This window comes from Onychostoma macrolepis, chromosome 02 (genome assembly GCF_012432095.1).
Source record: "Onychostoma macrolepis isolate SWU-2019 chromosome 02, ASM1243209v1, whole genome shotgun sequence".
Classification (NCBI taxonomy): domain Eukaryota; kingdom Metazoa; phylum Chordata; class Actinopteri; order Cypriniformes; family Cyprinidae; genus Onychostoma; species Onychostoma macrolepis.
In genome coordinates, this window is record NC_081156.1 from 35885449 (window position 1) to 35903403 (window position 17955).

General features: G+C 36.3%; 1 protein-coding gene across 5 annotated transcripts in view; it reads left to right on the top strand.

Moving 5' to 3' along the window:
* Positions 1-3324: 3324 nt before the first annotated feature.
* The window catches only part of stk11 (serine/threonine kinase 11), a 33600-nt gene continuing 18969 nt past the window's right edge, over positions 3325-17955 (top strand). The window contains exons 1-7 of one of the 5 annotated variants that reach the window (XM_058752606.1): positions 3326-3502; positions 6055-6266; positions 6404-6753; positions 11681-11764; positions 12536-12625; positions 14644-14776; positions 15685-15821. In XM_058752606.1, the coding sequence (XP_058608589.1) occupies positions 6467-6753; positions 11681-11764; positions 12536-12625; positions 14644-14776; positions 15685-15821 (731 nt within the window). In that variant the 5' untranslated portion in view covers positions 3326-3502; positions 6055-6266; positions 6404-6466. Of the gene's footprint in view, positions 3503-6054; positions 6754-11680; positions 11765-12535; positions 12626-14643; positions 14777-15684; positions 15822-17955 lie in introns of all 5 variants that reach the window. The other 4 variants (XM_058752614.1, XM_058752622.1, XM_058752593.1 and 1 more) reach the window with 4 other exon arrangements.

Below are 17955 nucleotides of genomic sequence, written 5' to 3' on the forward strand. Positions count from 1 at the left end.
AATCTGCTGCAGCTGGTTGCCTTAAAATTTTAAGTTGGCTCAACTTTTTTTTTGTTTACAGACCGTAGACAGCCTTGAGTGCGCTGTAGAAGTTCTTTATGTCCTTGCGATCAGCAAAAGCCTGGATCTCGTCAGCTTTCTCGCTCAGCTCAGTTCAAGCTGGACGGTTCCTCTGATGCTGTTGAAAGCATCTTTCTTGGATGCAGAGGATGGATCATTTAGCTATGACCTGTGAAGGCCATGTTTTACAGCAAAGACTGAATGCGCTCGTTGTTGTCATCAAACCAATCCTGGTGCTTTCGTGTGGTGGGACCCAACACTTCCTTGGCATAGACCGCGTCTCTAAATGTGATCCAGTCTGAGTCAACATCATGCAAGTCAAAGTTCAGAAGTTTCAGCTTGCTATCCAGCTCTTCTGCCAGGGACTGCTTAACCTGGGCACACTTCAGCTGAGAGACATTCAGTCTCTCCGGAACCGCTGCGGCCGGAGGCTGAATTCTGATGTTAAGTTTGGAGACCAGCAGCTGATGATCGGTCCAGCATTCTGCACCACACATTGCTTTACACCATTAAAAAAAAAAAAAAAAGTTGAGCCAACTTAAAATTTTAAGGCAACCAGCTTCAGCAGATTTTTGAGTTTGCTCAACTTATTTTTGTGGGAGATTCTCGCAATTTTGTTGTATAAACTTAAAAGACAAGTTGAGAAAACTCAAAAATCTGCTGGTTGCCTTAAAATTTGAAGTTGGCTCAACTGTTTTACAGTGTAGTTACTCTGACGTCTTGCCTGTCTCTTTGCCTGACGATAATGCATCCATGTCGTCTTATTCCGGTTTGGAAGGCGGAATACGGTGTTGGTGATTAGAAGCCGGTGCGCGGCACAGATTTCGGGTAACAGTAGACCATGTTGCAGCTACCAATGCCATTGTTCCCTACGACTCCTTCCCACGATGCATGATCATTGAAGTCACCAAGAATAATGAGTTCGTCTGTTCTGGGAACGGCTAATATAGCTGCTTTCAAGTCCAGGTAGAAACTCTCCTTGACCTCATTGGGGTTAGTCATGGTAGGCGCTGATGAGCGTAACAAAGCGCTTCCTAGGTGTGGCAATCGGGCTGTCATCAGGCGATCGTTGATTCCTTTGGGAGGTGCAGCCAGCTTGATGACCAAACTGATAAAACATAATACATAAAACACATATGCAAACTTTTTTAGATTTTTATATATATGTATATTATGTTAAGCTAGTGACAGAAATGATTCCCAGCAGGTGAGAGAGTAGTTTGTGCATTCAGTCAATAATTAATTTCACCACTGCATTTCCCTTGGATTCACATTCAGAGATGTTTTTATTATATTAATACAGTTTTATTTAAGTCTTATAACTAGTGCTGAAGCGCCACTAGAGGGAGACACGCATGCTCAAGGTGATTGGGCTCCTTTTGATATTTACATGCATTCATTAAGAAAAAAACTTCTATTTAAAGTGACTTGCAAATGAGAAATGCAAGCAATTTACTTTTCATATCCATTAGTTCCTCATTATTTGGTGCTCACAATTGTTTAACTGTTCTTAATTGTTTGTGTTGTTTCTCGAGTCTCCTGAGGTTTGCATGACATTAATGCTTTTGCTTTTGTTTTGTTGGTCTTCTGATTCATGCCTTTGCTCTGAATTCTCCAGCACTGCTCGTTAAGGCACGGGTTAGTTGAGGAACGTTCCTCTCAAACACACATTATAGCTCTGATTGCTGCAGCATTAATGAGAATTACAAATAAATTCAAGAGAAACCATCTGCGCTCGTGGAGATTCTGCTGTTTGATTTGTGTTTGTGTTCATTAAGGCGGACTGTAATGAGGGAAACGACTGCGAGTTTGTAATCAGAGCTTGAGTTTGACATTCCACAGGGTTAACGCTAGTTAAATATAACCCACATCACCGGCCGAGCCAAAACGGCCCTTGATGACACACACCTCGAGAGCATTCGACTCGCTGGAGTCTGGCTCAAAGTCAAATCCAATAGACTTTAATCTCCCAGTTTTGGGAAATTTCATTCTTCATATGATTTTAAACGGAGAGAGAGAGAGAGATTCTATCAACTTTCTAACTTTGTTTTTACCCAAAATATAGCATTACCTCAAAGTCCGGACCTCATCGAGCAAATTTGGGGCGAGTTAGAAAATAAACTGGACAGATGTATTGTACTATTGGAAGCCATGGGATAACATTAATGTTGAAGCTCTCAGGAAATGTATATGCCAGAGAGACCTGCTGCTGTATGACACACCAAATATTAAAGTTCAAAGTGGGTAAAAACTTTGTCTGATATTTATTAAACCATCTGTGTGTTTCATGAACATCGTGAAATAAAATCATGTTTTGGAGGCAAAATAAAAAAGGTCAATATTTTCAGATCTGTCAGGTGTTTGATTAATTTTGGCCATCAGTGGAAATTCATGTCATGTTTGTTTATGAAGCGCTTTATACGATGCAGATCGTTCTAAAGCAGCTTCACATTAATACAATAATGTGAAATAAAATAATTAAAATAATTTTGTAATTAAAAAAATTACAAAAAAATTTAATTAAAATTAAAATAATGTTGTAAAATTCATGTTTTCATATAGATTTTTAAATGGATTTCAAAATATACAAAAAAAATGCTAAAATGTTTCAAAAATATATTTACATATATTTTTTATACCAATATTGCGTGTAGGTATTTTTCGTATAGTTTTGAAAATACATTTTAAAATATATATTTGCAAAAAATAAATAAAGTAAAAGAGATCCCTGATGAAAAAAATTTAATTAAAATAAATAAATAAATAAAAAATACAATAGAACCATCACAGAAAATTCTAATGATTTCCACAAATAGGCTACCATTACAAACATTACAAACCATCAGCTTTCAACCATTAAAACCATTTAAAAAATGGTTTTCTGTAGTGTGTTTTGGGACAAGCCACCAATAGAAGTTGACCAATTACCAGAAGAGACCATTAAAACCAATACAAGTCCCATTATAACTAGTAAAACCATTACACATTTTGTGATGGTGTTTATTGTTTTGTTTTGTTTTTGTTTTTTTCAGCAGGGATTACAATCGGCATACGCCACATATTTTAACACGATTATAGGCTAGTTATTATTGGTTTAATCGTTTACATGAGGTAAAGTTTAATCTCAGCATTGCATAAATCTCATTATAATTGCGTGCAAACGTAGTCAGTGTTTCCGTGGTAATATGTCTAATAGATTTCAGTAATATAAAATGTGTTAAATACGTAGTTTTGATATGAAATGTAATGTATTTTCCGCTGGAGGCCGGCGCATGCGCAGTGCAGCGAGGGGAGGGAGGTAAACAAGATGGCGGCAGCCTTGAAGCAGCAGCAGCTGTGAAGAACAGATGCGAGAAAATAAACGAATGAAGAGCAGAACCGGAGCAGAAACGCGAGTGTCCGTTCGTCGTTGAGCTGTGCTGGTGATTGCAGCCTCAGGTCGGTGAGTTTGTCGAGTTTATTCTCTGTCAGAGATGAGTGTTAGCCGCCGCTAACCGCCGCCGATCAAACACGCTCGTTACCGTCGACACAAACAGCCGTTTAGCGCACAAACACATCAAAACACACTCTTATGAGCTTCTGGCGATGTTTGAGGGTTTGTGTGGAGCTGTGGGCTTTGATTGATTATCCGCATCACACGATCAGATGATCGGATCGATCATCAAACCTCTCCGGTGGTTCATTCCCTTCATTTCACCTCATATTATCGCTGTCTGAGTCTGGATTGTGTGTTTATCTGTCTCTTCTTTAATATTATCACCCAAACAACACATTACTGAGGTAAACTGTGGTACTTTATGATTACCGTGGTCATTTACCATACTGTTTACATGCCGATACTATGGTAAGGTCGCGTATCTAACTGTCAGTGTAATGTGATATGAGACTATGGAGCACAAAACCAGTCATAAAGGTCATTTTTATGAAATTGAGATTTATACATCATCTGAAAGCTGAATAAATAATCTTTCCAATTGATGTATGGTTTGTTATGATCGGACAATATTTGTCTGAGATACAACTATTTGTAAATCTGGAATCTGAGGGTGCAAAACAATCTAAATATTGAGAAAATCTCCTTTAAAGTTGTTCAAATGAAGTTCTTAGCAATGCATATTACTAATCAAAAATGAAGTTTTGATATATTTACGGTAGGAAATTTACTGTCTTCATGGAACATGATCTTTACTTATCCTAATTTTTGGCATTAAAGAAAAATGATTAATTTTGATCCATACAATGTATTTTCGGCTATTGCTACAAATATACCTGTGCTGCTTATGACTTGCTTTTGTGCTCCAGGGTCACATATAATTCATATGTTTGTCGGAGAATGTGCTTTTAAGATGGATAATTCTCTCAGTATTCATTAAATTAATAACTAGTATAGAATCCGATGCAGTGCTGTCAAACAATTAATTGCATCCAAAATAAAAGTGTTTGTTTACATAATATATTTACTAAATACACATGCATAGATGTATATATTTAAGAAAAATGTTGTTTATATATTAAATCTATTTATGTAGAATATAAATTACATGAATATACATATAAATATTTTCAAAACATGTACACTATGTATATAAAAAATGATACAAACTTTATTTTGGATACAATTAATCATTTGTGAGCACTAAACCAATGTTTGATGTAATTAGTAATTGTTTCGAACGGGTCACTCGTTCATATGAGTCAATGTCAAAGCAGGAGTCGTTCTCTAAACACAGACAGACAGAAGTTTGTTCAGTCAATCAATAGATGTAGTGTTTCGTGTTAGTTAGTGGTTAATCGATGGTTAATGTCATTCTCTACACTGTCAACTCAACTTGATTTATAAAGCACTTTCACAATACACTGTTTAAAAGCAGCTCTATAGAAAATCATGGTGTTGATAAATGGCAGTTTTTAGATGTTATGTGTCCAAAATGACTGCATTTCTGAAAATGTTCATGCCACTTCATTTACAGTGTTACTTTGCTTTTCCTTTATAACTTAAAGTACACTTTAAGTACTTTAACACCACAGTTACAAGTGAAATAAGGTCTAACAGTAGTATTCAGGTACAGAAATGTAATAATAAATTGTAAAATAACACTGCATAGTGTTCACTGTATGAATAAATTTACATTTATTCATTTTTGCAGGTGCTTTTATCCACAGCGACGTACAGTTGGGGAATTGTAACAATTTAGATGAATCTTTCTTAGAAAGAATTGGGTGTATCTTAAAGGACAGATGTTTGTTATTTGACAACATTTGGTTCCCTTTTATTTATTTTCTTCAAACTGGTGACTAATGTTTATCATGTCTTCATTTTTTGCTTTAACTAATGGATTGCACAGTTTTTCGGGTGTGTTTTCTGTCTGTTTGTAAATAATTTTTCATTCATATGTTTATTTACTGTTCTCTCTTTCTATTTATTTACTATAATCTTTCTGTGCAATTATTATTACTTTTATGTGAATCTGTTTCATGCATTTTTGCTGTAACGTCAGTTTTATGTCTTTGCATATATATATATATGTGTGTAGCTAGTCAAAAAAACCTGAAAATTATGATGTTAATGTTTTTAATGTCTTCATGCCTTATAATTGCATTGATCAGATTAGCGCTGGATGATAAAATATAAACAATCAAGCGTTTGAGATTTGCTGTATACTATATATTGCTTTATATGAGTGTATTGTATGTACGAGGATAACATCGGGTGTACTATAATATATCCAATTCGAAGTGTGTTACTGGGAGAAATGTATATTAAATTTTGCAATGATTTCATAGCCGTTGTTCTGCTAGGACACTCACATCCACTAAAACTCACCAAAACAGCATCTGATTGAAACACAGTGAGACTTCAGACGTGATAAAGAGAAGTGAAAAGATCCTGCAGCGTTTTATACGAGTGAATGTATGAAAATAATGAGGCCTGTTACGCCATAAGCAGATTGATGCCGAGGCTCTTTGATTAATCTTGCGTCTCATTTCTCGTAGGTATTTTGGATCTTGGTCATGGATTTCCCATAATGCCGAAGTGAAATCGGTAATCCTCACCAAAGAGAGCTTCTGGAAAGGATGCGAGGTGTTTGGTTTTGCGTGTTTCTGCAGAGATGTCCAGCGCTCCAGTGATTCCCAGCGTCGGCTAACAAAGCCTCGGGACTAAAACGTCACACCAGCAGCAGATTATCAAAGACTCGTTGTTTTCGGTGATTGTTTGGATCTGTTCGTTTCACTGAGCGATGCTTCTGCTGCGGTTTAACAGGCGTTTATCGTTTGTAATGTTGTTGTTCTGCTGACTGATCTTCTCAATCTGAACTGCTCCTCCGTTGCTTCGGATCACCAGTATTCCCGTCGAGCGATCGGGGAAGAGCGCCGATCGGCGGCGGAGAGCGAGAGGCCGGGGAAGATGAGTGTTGGTGGGGAACTCCAGCATCTGGATTACCTGACGGAGAACGAGCTGATGGGGATGGACACCTTCATCCACCGCATCGACTCCACCGAGGTCATCTACCAGCCGCGACGCAAGCGCGCCAAGCTGATCGGGAAGTACCTGATGGGCGATCTGCTCGGGGAAGGGTCGTATGGGAAGGTCAAGGAGATGCTGGACTCGGAGACTTTGTGTCGCAGAGCCGTTAAGATCCTGAAGAAGAAGAAACTGAGGAGAATTCCCAACGGAGAGGCCAATGTGAAAAAGTAAGAGCTGCTTGCTTCCTTTACCTTTGAGTTTTAACGTCAACATGCCATCAAAATGAACTTGACTTTTATTTATAACAATGGATAAATATTTATTAAATAAATGGAAAAAATTCAAGATTTTTATATGGTTAATATTTCTTTTCAAATGTTATTCATGAAAATCTTTTTATATATTTTTAATGTAATATATATTTATAAAATGTTTATAATATATATTATATTATAATTTATAATTTATTTATTCATAGAAATTGTTCTTTTATTTAAAAATGTATTTAATATAAGAAAAGTTTAAGAAAAATATTTATAAGAATTTATTATTTAAAAAGTAAAATATATTTATTTTAGAAATATTTTTAACAAGTACTTTTAAAAACAAAATTAGAAGTTATTAGATTTACATTAAAAGTATTATATTTTAATTATACAACATTTTAATATTCTATTTTACATTTTAGTGCTGTCAAATGATTAATCGCATCCAAAATAAAATTTTATTTACATAGTGTATTGTGTGTATTTATTTTGTATATATACACACAGCATATATTTTGAAAATATTTACATGTATGTTTATATTCATAGAATTTATATCACATATAAATGTATTTAATGTATAAACGTAACATATTTTTAAAAAAATATATACATGCATGTGTGTATTTATATATACATACACATTATGTAAACAAAAACTTTTATTGATGCAATTAATCGTTTGACAGCACTAATTTTATTTAAATAATATATATATATATATATTTTTTTTTTTTGTATAGAAACTCCTAATCTTACATTTCCTTTTCTGCTGGTCAGTGTTAACATCAGCCAGTAGTCAGCTGTTGAGTGATTGTTATGCAGCCTTTCATCAGATAAGCAGTCGTTTAAAGCAGGTTAAACCGTGAGAAAATCAAATCCTGCTACAGCTGGTTAGTTCTTCCCTCACCAAACGCTCGGTTTCACTCCTGAATATAATGCCACGCGACGGAAGTGAAATGACTTGTGGATGTTCAGGTTGACTTTAACTTCACTTTAGAATTGTTTCGTGGTGTTTTTTGACACTCGTCATGTTCGTTCTGCGTTGTGAAATATAATCTCCATCTCCTCTTCTTGCCGTTTAATCACACAGAGCAGTTAAATTAATTAAAATAATGTGCAGTGGAGCCGCGGGCTTCTGCTTTAAATAGACGAGAGCGTTTGGAGCGGCTTCAAAACCCTCTCGTGCCAGGCCACGTGTGTTTGGTCTTCTGCTTGTCTTGGTTAAACTCTGTTAGAAGATTAGTCCACGTGTGTGTCGACCGGCTCTGTGCCAAAGCCAGTGACAAACTACATAGACAGCACCCTTATAAGGCAGCATCCTCACTCCAGTGAACACACACTGATCACAATATGATCTGAATGTCTTTACATATTTTCTGATACCACAATATGATTATGATTCTGTGGATTATGATCAGTTATTATGTGTCTATTTTACACAATCCGTTACATTATTAAATACAACTCACAAATGCAACCAAATTTTGATTGTGGTGTGTTTATAATTGATCAGTCATCTTAAAATATTGATTTTCCCTGAATGAACTCTTCACAAGCTGTGATGGGTTGAGTTATTACCACTGCGAATCTAGCAGGTTTTTTTAAATATATATCTTCATTTTTAAATCAAATTTTAATTTAACAAGCATTTATAAGACCATACTTTCTAAGTTTTATTACCTTGCCAGTAAATGTCATAAAACTAGTTAACGATGCTGCGTTGGTGGCGAATTAGACCTCTTTCTCTCACTGAAATCAATCTCTTGATATTTTTGGCTCTTTTGGAAGGCCATAGAAACACAATAGTGGATTTTTCTTTTGCTATTGGATCAAATGAGAATGCAATTGTTTTGTTGTTGTTGTTTTAGTTTGCATTCACCGTTATAGAAGTTTACAGACTATGATGACTTCTGTTTTGAGAACCGCAGAAATGGGAAAAGAGTCCGTTGTCTTCTGTGACGAATACATGTGATGCTGCCTTAGAAGAAGGTGCTTGTAAAGAAGCAGAAGCTCGTGACGCCTTCATAGGACGCTCACTACAGAGTGATTACGATCTCAGGGTGTTTTCTAGTGAGTCACGCATCACAGCTCATGTTAATGTGTTGTGAGGATCCAAATTGAAATCTACACATGCACACAGATAAAGGTACATTTTCCTACTGTAAATATATCAAAACTTCATTTTTGATTAGTAATATGCATTGCTAAGAACTTCATTTGGACGACTTTAAAGGCGATTTCCTCAATATTTAGATTTTTTTGCACCCTCAGATTCCAGATTTACAAATATTGTCCGATCCTAACAAACCATACATCAATGGAAATATTATTTATTCAGCTTATTCATTGTGTTTGGATGCCTAGTGAGGGTGCTAGTGTGCTCGGTGTGAGATGAGACGCTGCTCTGTTGCTGTTGCTGTTGTTGTTTTGTCCAGATTGTAAGGCAGCGTTGTGTTTGAATGCTTTATGAAGAAGGAATCCCAGAATGCATGTTATGTAAAAAAAAATACACAATAACTGACTTTACAATAAGGTTCCATCTGTTAACATTAGCTAACAATGAAAAATACTTCTAAAGCATTTGTTTATTTTAGTTAGTTAATTTAATAATGCATTATTAACATCAATAGTTGCATCTGTTAATCTGATTTAATGGACCTGAGCTAATTTGAACTAACAATGAGCGGTTGTATTTTTATTAACTAATGTTAACAAGTTTATTAATGATACTGTGATAAATACTGAAATCATTGTTAGTTAATGCAAAAACCAATGGGATCTTACTGATAAACAAGTCATAAAATGATAATATCATCAAAATATTGATTTGGAGGCATTGTTATTTTAGTATAATTGAGATACTATTATAGTTTTTAATAATATTTTGAATCAGTTTATATTTTTACATTTTCTGTTGTTTTTATTATAGTTTTAAAGTTTTAGCATTTGTGTGTTTTATATGTATGTAATTTTCCTTTTGATTTATTGAATTATTATATCAGGTTAAACTAAATTAAAATAAAAAATACTACTTTGGCAAATTCTAATTTTTTTTTATCTGTAATAAAAAATGTTTTGTTATTTTTAGATGACATTTATTTTATTACAAATAAAGAGAAGTGATGTGGTCAGTCAGATAAACTCTCACATGCGTGTGTGTGTGTGTGTGTGTGTGTGTGTGTTTGCATCAGCCTGCAGCTATTTTGGTCGCTCGGCCCGTCTCTGTTCTCAGAGCTCTCATGATTACTACACATCTCTCTCTCTCTCTCTCTCTCTCTCTCTCTCTCTCTCTCACACGCTTTTCATCTCACGTTTATTTGAATAATTTCATGGTTTGTCTTAATGTTCACTATTTAAATGTTTGTGTCGCTCTGTTGTAGCACAACCTCCTAAACCCTTAAATTACCTGAAATGCGATCTGGTTTAGTGTGATAGGCAGTGATCAGTAGGGATGGGTGATATCTTATCGTTCGCGATATACCGTAAAAATTCTCCCCGTGATAAGAATTAGTCTTCCCGCGATAATAACGATAAAGTCTAGTTGTTGACATATTACTATGGAAGACCAATGGTTAAAAAAAAAACCTGAAACAGTCAGAATCATTAAATTTCACCATATAAAAAGAGATTGCTACAATTTTTACAGATATAACTGATTTTGATAATGAACATAAATCGAGATCTGCATCCTAACTCAAGCTACTATCAAATGTGTATTTCTAAGAGACAAAAAAATTTATATTATTAATATTATCAGGCAACACAAACCTGTTTCTTGATTTGAAACAGTATTACTCATTAGTACATGCAGAACTAAGAAATTATTTTTTTCTGTTAAGATACTTATTTTAAGAGAAAATGACTGGAAAATTATAAAGAAGTGTTTGTCATGTTCTGACCATAAATAATAGTTTAAAACCACAATTAACCGTCTGGTTTCTACAACTTTCACATCGGAGCAAAAATCTGCCTTTAAACTTGAAAGAAATAAAAATTTGACATTTATCGTGATAATTATCGATATCGACTGATATGAAAAATTATCATGATATTTTTTGGCCAATCACCCAGCGCTAGTAGCACATGTGTGCGATACAGTTCTGCACGTGTATGAGCCTGTTTACAAACCTGTTGCCCAACAAAGATATCCTTTATTGAAATGCTTTTTCTCCAAATTAATAACATAATCGAGTGTTTGAAATGACTTCTTTTTGTGACAGACGTAATTTCATATTACAGAATGATAGTATTATATACACTGATAAAGGCTATATCGATTAGCATTGCGTTATAAATATACTTTCCTTATAAAAAAATACCCAAGATTGCTTGAAAAACACCAATAAACCATATATTTTGTGCAATCATATGTTTATTGTCTTCAAGTTTCATCAGTTAAAATTTCTCTGTCTGGGTTTTATTCAGCGAAAACTGGATACCTTTGTCCATATTAGGGATTTCCTGGAGCGTTACTTCTGCGATGCATGTGTAGTTTCTGCGCAAGAGCGCCCTCCAGCTTCCAGTATGAATTAAACAGTCATTATATTACGTGTGTACTCAGTAATGCTCACAACACACTATTTGGGGTAAAAATAGGAAAGAAACAGGATTCCCTGAATTATCATCATTGATATCGTTATCGCAATAAATACCAGAAATATTGTGATATTTTTAAGCCCAGATCGCCCGTCCCTAGTGATCAGTAAGGCCTTTAGTATTTTCATCATAAATGTGTTCAGGCCTAAAATGGTGATTCTGTCGTAATGACAGATGCATGTTTAATTATCCATCAGTGTTTTTATGATTCAATCATACATGTTGCTGATAGCAGCAGATGGGAGGTGTGTGTGTGTGTTTAATGGATGTGTGTGTCTTTTGTGTGTAGGGAGATTCAGCTGCTGAGACGACTACAGCACAAAAACGTCATCCAGCTGGTGGATGTGCTGTACAACGAAGAGAAGCAGAAAATATATCCTTTACACCAGCCACTGCGTGCGTGTGTGTGTGTGTGACGCAGAAATGACTGAACATGCGGTGCTGCGTCAGCGCTGCATTCAGCCTCTGCTTTACACTCACTGTCTTAAAGGAATAATTCACCCAATAATGAACATGTGCTGTAAATGTGTTCACCCTCAGGTCATCTGAGATCAGGATGAGTGTTTCTTCATCAGGTTTGTAGAAATGTGTCTCTGCATCAGTGTCTCAGCAATGGATGCTCTGCAGTGAATGGGTGCCGTCAGAATGAGAGTCTGATAAAAACATCACAATAATCCACAGCACTCCAGTCCATCAGTTAACATCTGGAGAAGACAAAAGCTAAAACAAATCCAGCATTAAGACATTTTTAACTCGTATGAGTCCATAATAACGCTTCCTCCAGTGAAACAGTGTTCTGGTCTGAATCAGGAGAGAAATCTGCAGCGTTTACAAGACAAAACAGCTCTAAACTAATATGTGGCTGGATTTTGATGTGAGAGACAACAGCAGATTAAAGCGTTATTATAGACTCGTATTTGAGTTAAAAATGACTTAATGCTGGATGTGTTTCAGGTTTTGTCTTCTCCAGATGTTAACTGATGGACTGGAGTGCTGTGGATTATTGTGATTTATATTTTATTTTATTTCAGCTTCATTTGAAATGAATAAAAATGTTAGTGATGGTTTTAGTTGATGATGGTAACCCTGTTGTGTGTACGGTCACTCTGCTGCTCGTGTGTCCGATCCTTGACCGCCGCTTCACGTATATGGTGATGGAGTATTGTGTCTGTGGAATGCAGGAAATGTTGGACAGCGTTCCGGAGAAGAGATTTCCAGTATTTCAAGCTCACGGGTGAGACGCTCAAACACCAGCCGTCAGATAAACACACACTTCTCTGAGAAGAGACGCCCACCTGAGGCTCTGTGCGACACTATCGAGTTGTAAAATTTCCATCACGTCTATTTTTAGCCTCTTGATATTGGTTTTATTTCTCACAGAAGCTGTCATTCAATTTGTACACTGCCGCTCAAAAGTTTGGGATCAGTAAGATTTTTAATGTTTTTTAAGGGAGTCTCTTCTGCTCATCAAGGCTGTATTTATTCGATCAAAAATACAGAAAAAACTGCAATATTGTGAAATCTTATTGCAATTTCTAATATTGGTTTCTATTTTAATATACTTTAAAATAGAATTTATTTCTGTGACGCAACGCTGAATTTTCAGCATCATTACTCCAGTCTACAGTGTCACATGATCTTCAGAAATCACTCTAATATGCTGATTTATTATGAGTGTTGAAACTGTGCTGCTTCATATTGTTTTTTGGAACGTGATACTTTTTACTTTGATTCTTTGAATACAAAGTTAAAAAGAACAGCATTTATTTTAAAAATCAATTTTGTGTTACAATATACAATGCTATTCAAAAATTTGGGGTCTGTAATTTTTTTTTTTTTTTTTTTAAGAAATTAATACTTTGTGTTAAATGAATAAATGTCATAGTAAAGACTCATATTGTTAGAAAAGATTTCTATTTTGAACAAATGCTGCTTTTTTTAACCTTGTATTCATCAAAGAATCAAAGGAAAAAGTATCACGTTCCAAAAAACAATATGAAGCAGTTTCATCACTCATAATAAATCAGCATATTAGAATGATTTCTGAAGATCATGTGACACTGTAGACTGCAGTAATGATGCTGAAAATTCAGCGCTGCATTACAGAAATAAATTCTATTTTAAAGAATATTAAAATAGGAAACCAATATTAGAAATTGCAATAAGATTTCACAATATTGCTGTTTTTTTCTGTATTTTTGATCGAATAAATACAGCCTTGATGAGCAGAAAAGACTCTTCTGAGCGGCAGTGTCTGTGTAGATTTGTGTATGCCATTCGAGTTTGTTTTGATTGAGGTTAACTTGCCTCACAAAGCAATGGCCTGAAGTTTTTTTTTTTTTCAAATTCTAAGATGTTAAAAAGGTTTAAAAACTAAAATCACTGACAGGTTTGAATCTAGCGAAACAGATACAGTCTTAATTTTCAGACTTTGAGAATGTTACATTAACATGCATTAATGTTACTGATAACTGAAGCGATTTGAAAGAGTTGCTGAGCTTCTCTGCGCTGTTTCATGCCAGTATATCTGACAGTAGTTCTTAGGGCTGGGTAAAAAATATAGATTTCTCAATTTTAATCGATTCTCATATTTACGGAACAATATTGATTCTTAAATCCGAAAAAATCGATTAGTGTAGCCTGTTTTCAGTTAATGAACGGAGCATTATAGCGCACATCCCATTCAATAAATCATGATCAACTTTGTTACTTCGATATGAAACAAAGTCTCAGATTTCATTTTCATTTCCATTTTATTAAAGTATTAAAACAATGAATGCTGTTTAATGTGAAGTGACAGATCGCTGTAACCCCTCAGTTAACTCTTAACTCGTTAGTCAGCTAGAAAAATGAACATTTTGCTAAATATATCCACCATATAACATTAAATTAAGTTTTTATATTATTATAATCAATGTAGTTTATAGTGTTTGTGGTTATTTTAACCTTCAATATTATAGTAATGTAGTACCAACTGACACTCCTGGATATTTTACAGCATTAGTTTTTGTTTTGTTTTATTGCTTGAGAAAATTTGGCATGCACTGTACCTGATATATATCCAAAATAATCGATATTGAATTGAATCGAATTGCATTTGCAAGCTTGTGAATCAGAATCAAATCAGATTGTGAAATTTGTGTCAAAACGCAGCCCTAGTAGCTCTGCTGTGAACCGGCTTTGCTGATCTGCTGGGTTTCACACCTATTTCACACGTTTGTGTCTCTGTTGTTCTTCCCGTGTCTCTCTCAGGTACTTTTGCCAGCTTCTGGATGGTCTTGAATACTTGCACAGCCAGGGAATTGTACACAAAGATATTAAACCAGGGAATTTGCTGCTCACTACAGATGGGGCGTTGAAGATCTCTGACTTGGGTGTAGCGGAGGTGAGATGATCAAACCTGTAGATCCTGATATAAGAAATAATAGTCAGCGTTGTTTCGTGTCATCAGGCTTTTATGGTTCATATATTCTCATCTACTGAGAATATGGAGTAAAAACACCTCACTCAAACTGAGCAAAAATATGCAATTTGGTTCCGATGCTGATATTTCTATGGTGAAATTCTGATGCTTGTAATGTAAATCAATGAGATCTTTATAGCAGTAGAGCAGATACTGACATAAAATGATGTAAATATCAGCGGTCGCTCTATATCTCCAGTAATTTGTCTCAGTAAGATGAGATTGAAATGATCCAAACATATAAAGCAATGCTGATTGAGAGATGAAGAAATAAACGCTCCTCAGAAGATGTGAGATGAAGATCATTCCTCCGCTGAGGAACAGTGAGAGTAAAGCTTCTGGAAACAAACGCTCCTCAAAAGATCCTGATGATCAGATTTGAGACGCACTGATTTTATTAAAAAAATGATTGATGGAGAATCAAGTAAAGCTGAGCTGCTTCAGTCCAGTAAGTGTTCATCTGGAAATATTACTGCAGTTATTCTGACCTTTACTTGATCAAAATCAGTCAAGATTCGACAGCAGAAGGACGTTTGTACAATTACACTAAAATAGCTTTTACTGATTAAAAACCTCTAAACTATTAATCAGACGACACGAGGAGGAGATTGAGTGTGAAACAGCAAAGTTTGATCATTTAGAGCTTTAGAAATCCAGTTCCAGGTATAAAAAATAAGGTTTTATAGGGTTAAAGCAGCAGAGGATCCTGTAGTAAACACTGGAGGACATTCATACATGTTTGTGTACAGAACTCATGCTCAGAAGCATCACTGACCACATACACCTTCTGCACTGACTCTTTGTGTTGATCTCTGACCTTTGACCCCCAGGCGCTCCACCCGTTTGCGGAGGACGACACATGTCGGACGAGTCAGGGGTCGCCAGCGTTCCAGCCCCCAGAGATCGCCAACGGCCTGGACACGTTTTCAGGGTTCAAGGTGGACATCTGGTCTGCTGGGGTCACGCTGTGAGTTCCTCCAGAAACACGCTTCATGCTGATGATGAGACACACTGCAGTTTGATGTAAACACAGACCGCTGGAGCTGGTGGGCGGAGTAAGAACTCTGGCTCAGGCCAATAGAGACGGAGCGCATTTAGGCCACACCCACCGGGGGAAAACAATCCAACTCTCCATTGACTTTGTATTGCGGAAAGCTGCCTCCTTGTCATTTCTGACTTGTAACAAAAAAAAAACAGAACAATGCTTAAAAACTGTCTGTCGCATTTTTTAAATTACTGATGTTGCAACCCCAAAAGAGTCACTACAAATACGGAGAAGACGAGTGCATTTGCGTTGAAAAACATTTAAATTTATTTAACCGTCAGACCTAAAATGGATCATTATTGAAGCCGTCTCGATCCAGAGAGACAGGGGTACAAAGGACCAGAGAACCGTCACAGGATCCAACCAAGAGCACTCCCGATCCGTCGAGCAAAGAGATGTTTTATAGAGAAAGAACCACCTGCGCGCGATGTTCCCAATCACGCAGAAATCAGCCGAAGACCCAGACACATACCCACACACCCAAACAAGGAACGACTGAAAGTGCCGTCACACCCTCCCCCATAAAATAAACCCCAAAAAATTACTACCAGGCTTACACTACATCTAGAAGATGTTCAATCATATCCTCAACATTATTCTAACACTGTATCAGAACACATCACCTTAGTCACAGCACCATTACTTCTCAGCAACCCGGTCCCTCGGAGGAGAAACAATGACAGACACAACAATAAAGGCAAACTTCAAGACAAGGCATCCGCCAAAATATTTTCCATCCCCTTAATATGGCGAATCTCCAAATTATAAAGTTTCCAGAAAATTGGCAAATTTCTTAATTTCCGAATTACTTAACCGAAGACGTATAACGCAATCTTCAGGTTCCACAGCCTCTTCATAATCTGTCAAAGACAAATCACTGCATGACATATGGTCTACAGTCAATTCTGCTGTACATGCTAATTCCTCCCTTACGTAATACGGTTTAAGTAAGTTTACGTGACAGCTGGATTTTAGCCTTTCTCTCTGGTGTCGCGATGACATAATTCTCATCAGATTCTTTTCGAATAATAACATAAGGGCCAGCAAATCTAGCTTTAAAAGGAGAGGAGGTCACGGGTAACAAGGCCATTACCTGATCCCCGACACACAAAAGAATCGGCGCTCAGTTCTGCGATCATATAAACGTTGCGTCTCTGTTTTAAGTTTACCTTTGCCAACTTGACAGCCTCAAACAATCGTCTTTTAAAACCATCAACATATTCACTCATCTTTTTCGGTGGCTCAAAAGGAACCCAGCCGTCTCGTAGTACAGCTAACGGCCCACGAACAGTATGCCCAAAAACAAGTTCATTTGGGCTAAACCCAGTACTCTAGTGAGTTAACATAAGCCAGGGCAAGCCCTCCTTCCAGTCCAATTCTATACTATAAGCACGTAACAGCGACTTAAGTGACTGGTGAAAACATTCCAAGGCACCCTGACTTTGAGGATGATATGCAGTAGATACAGTGCCCTCCAAAAGTATTGGAGCAGTGAAGACAAAATTGCTCTGTTGGCTGTGGAGTCAAGACATTTGCAAATATGATGAAAAGATGAATATGAGACAAAACTACAGAATGTCACATTTTATTATTAGCCGTTTCAACACATACATGTTTGACCAGCTCAGAAGCTCAGCACTTTTAGAGTTCATCCCACTCGTTGATGTGAGCATAAGTATTGGGACAGTTGAACATAAGGCAGATATAAAAGATTAAAAGCTATTGTTTAGTTGCAGATCTCTTGCGCACAATCACAGCAGTGAGTCTGTGACCCATAGACATCACCAGACTCTCGGTCTCATGCTTTCAGATACTTTTCCCAGCCTTTAATGCAGCCGATTCCAATTATTGCTTGTTTTGGGGAGTTTCTGCCTTTACTCTCCTCTTCAGCTGCTGAAATTCATGTTCAGTCGGATTTAAATCTGGAGATTGACTTGGCAATCTAAGACTTTACATTTCTTTGCCCTGATAAACTGTTTTGGGTCATTGTCCTGATGCAAACTCTGATCTTGCCTTTCTATTTCTGGAGCTGGTCAGAGGTTTGTATCTTGCTGTG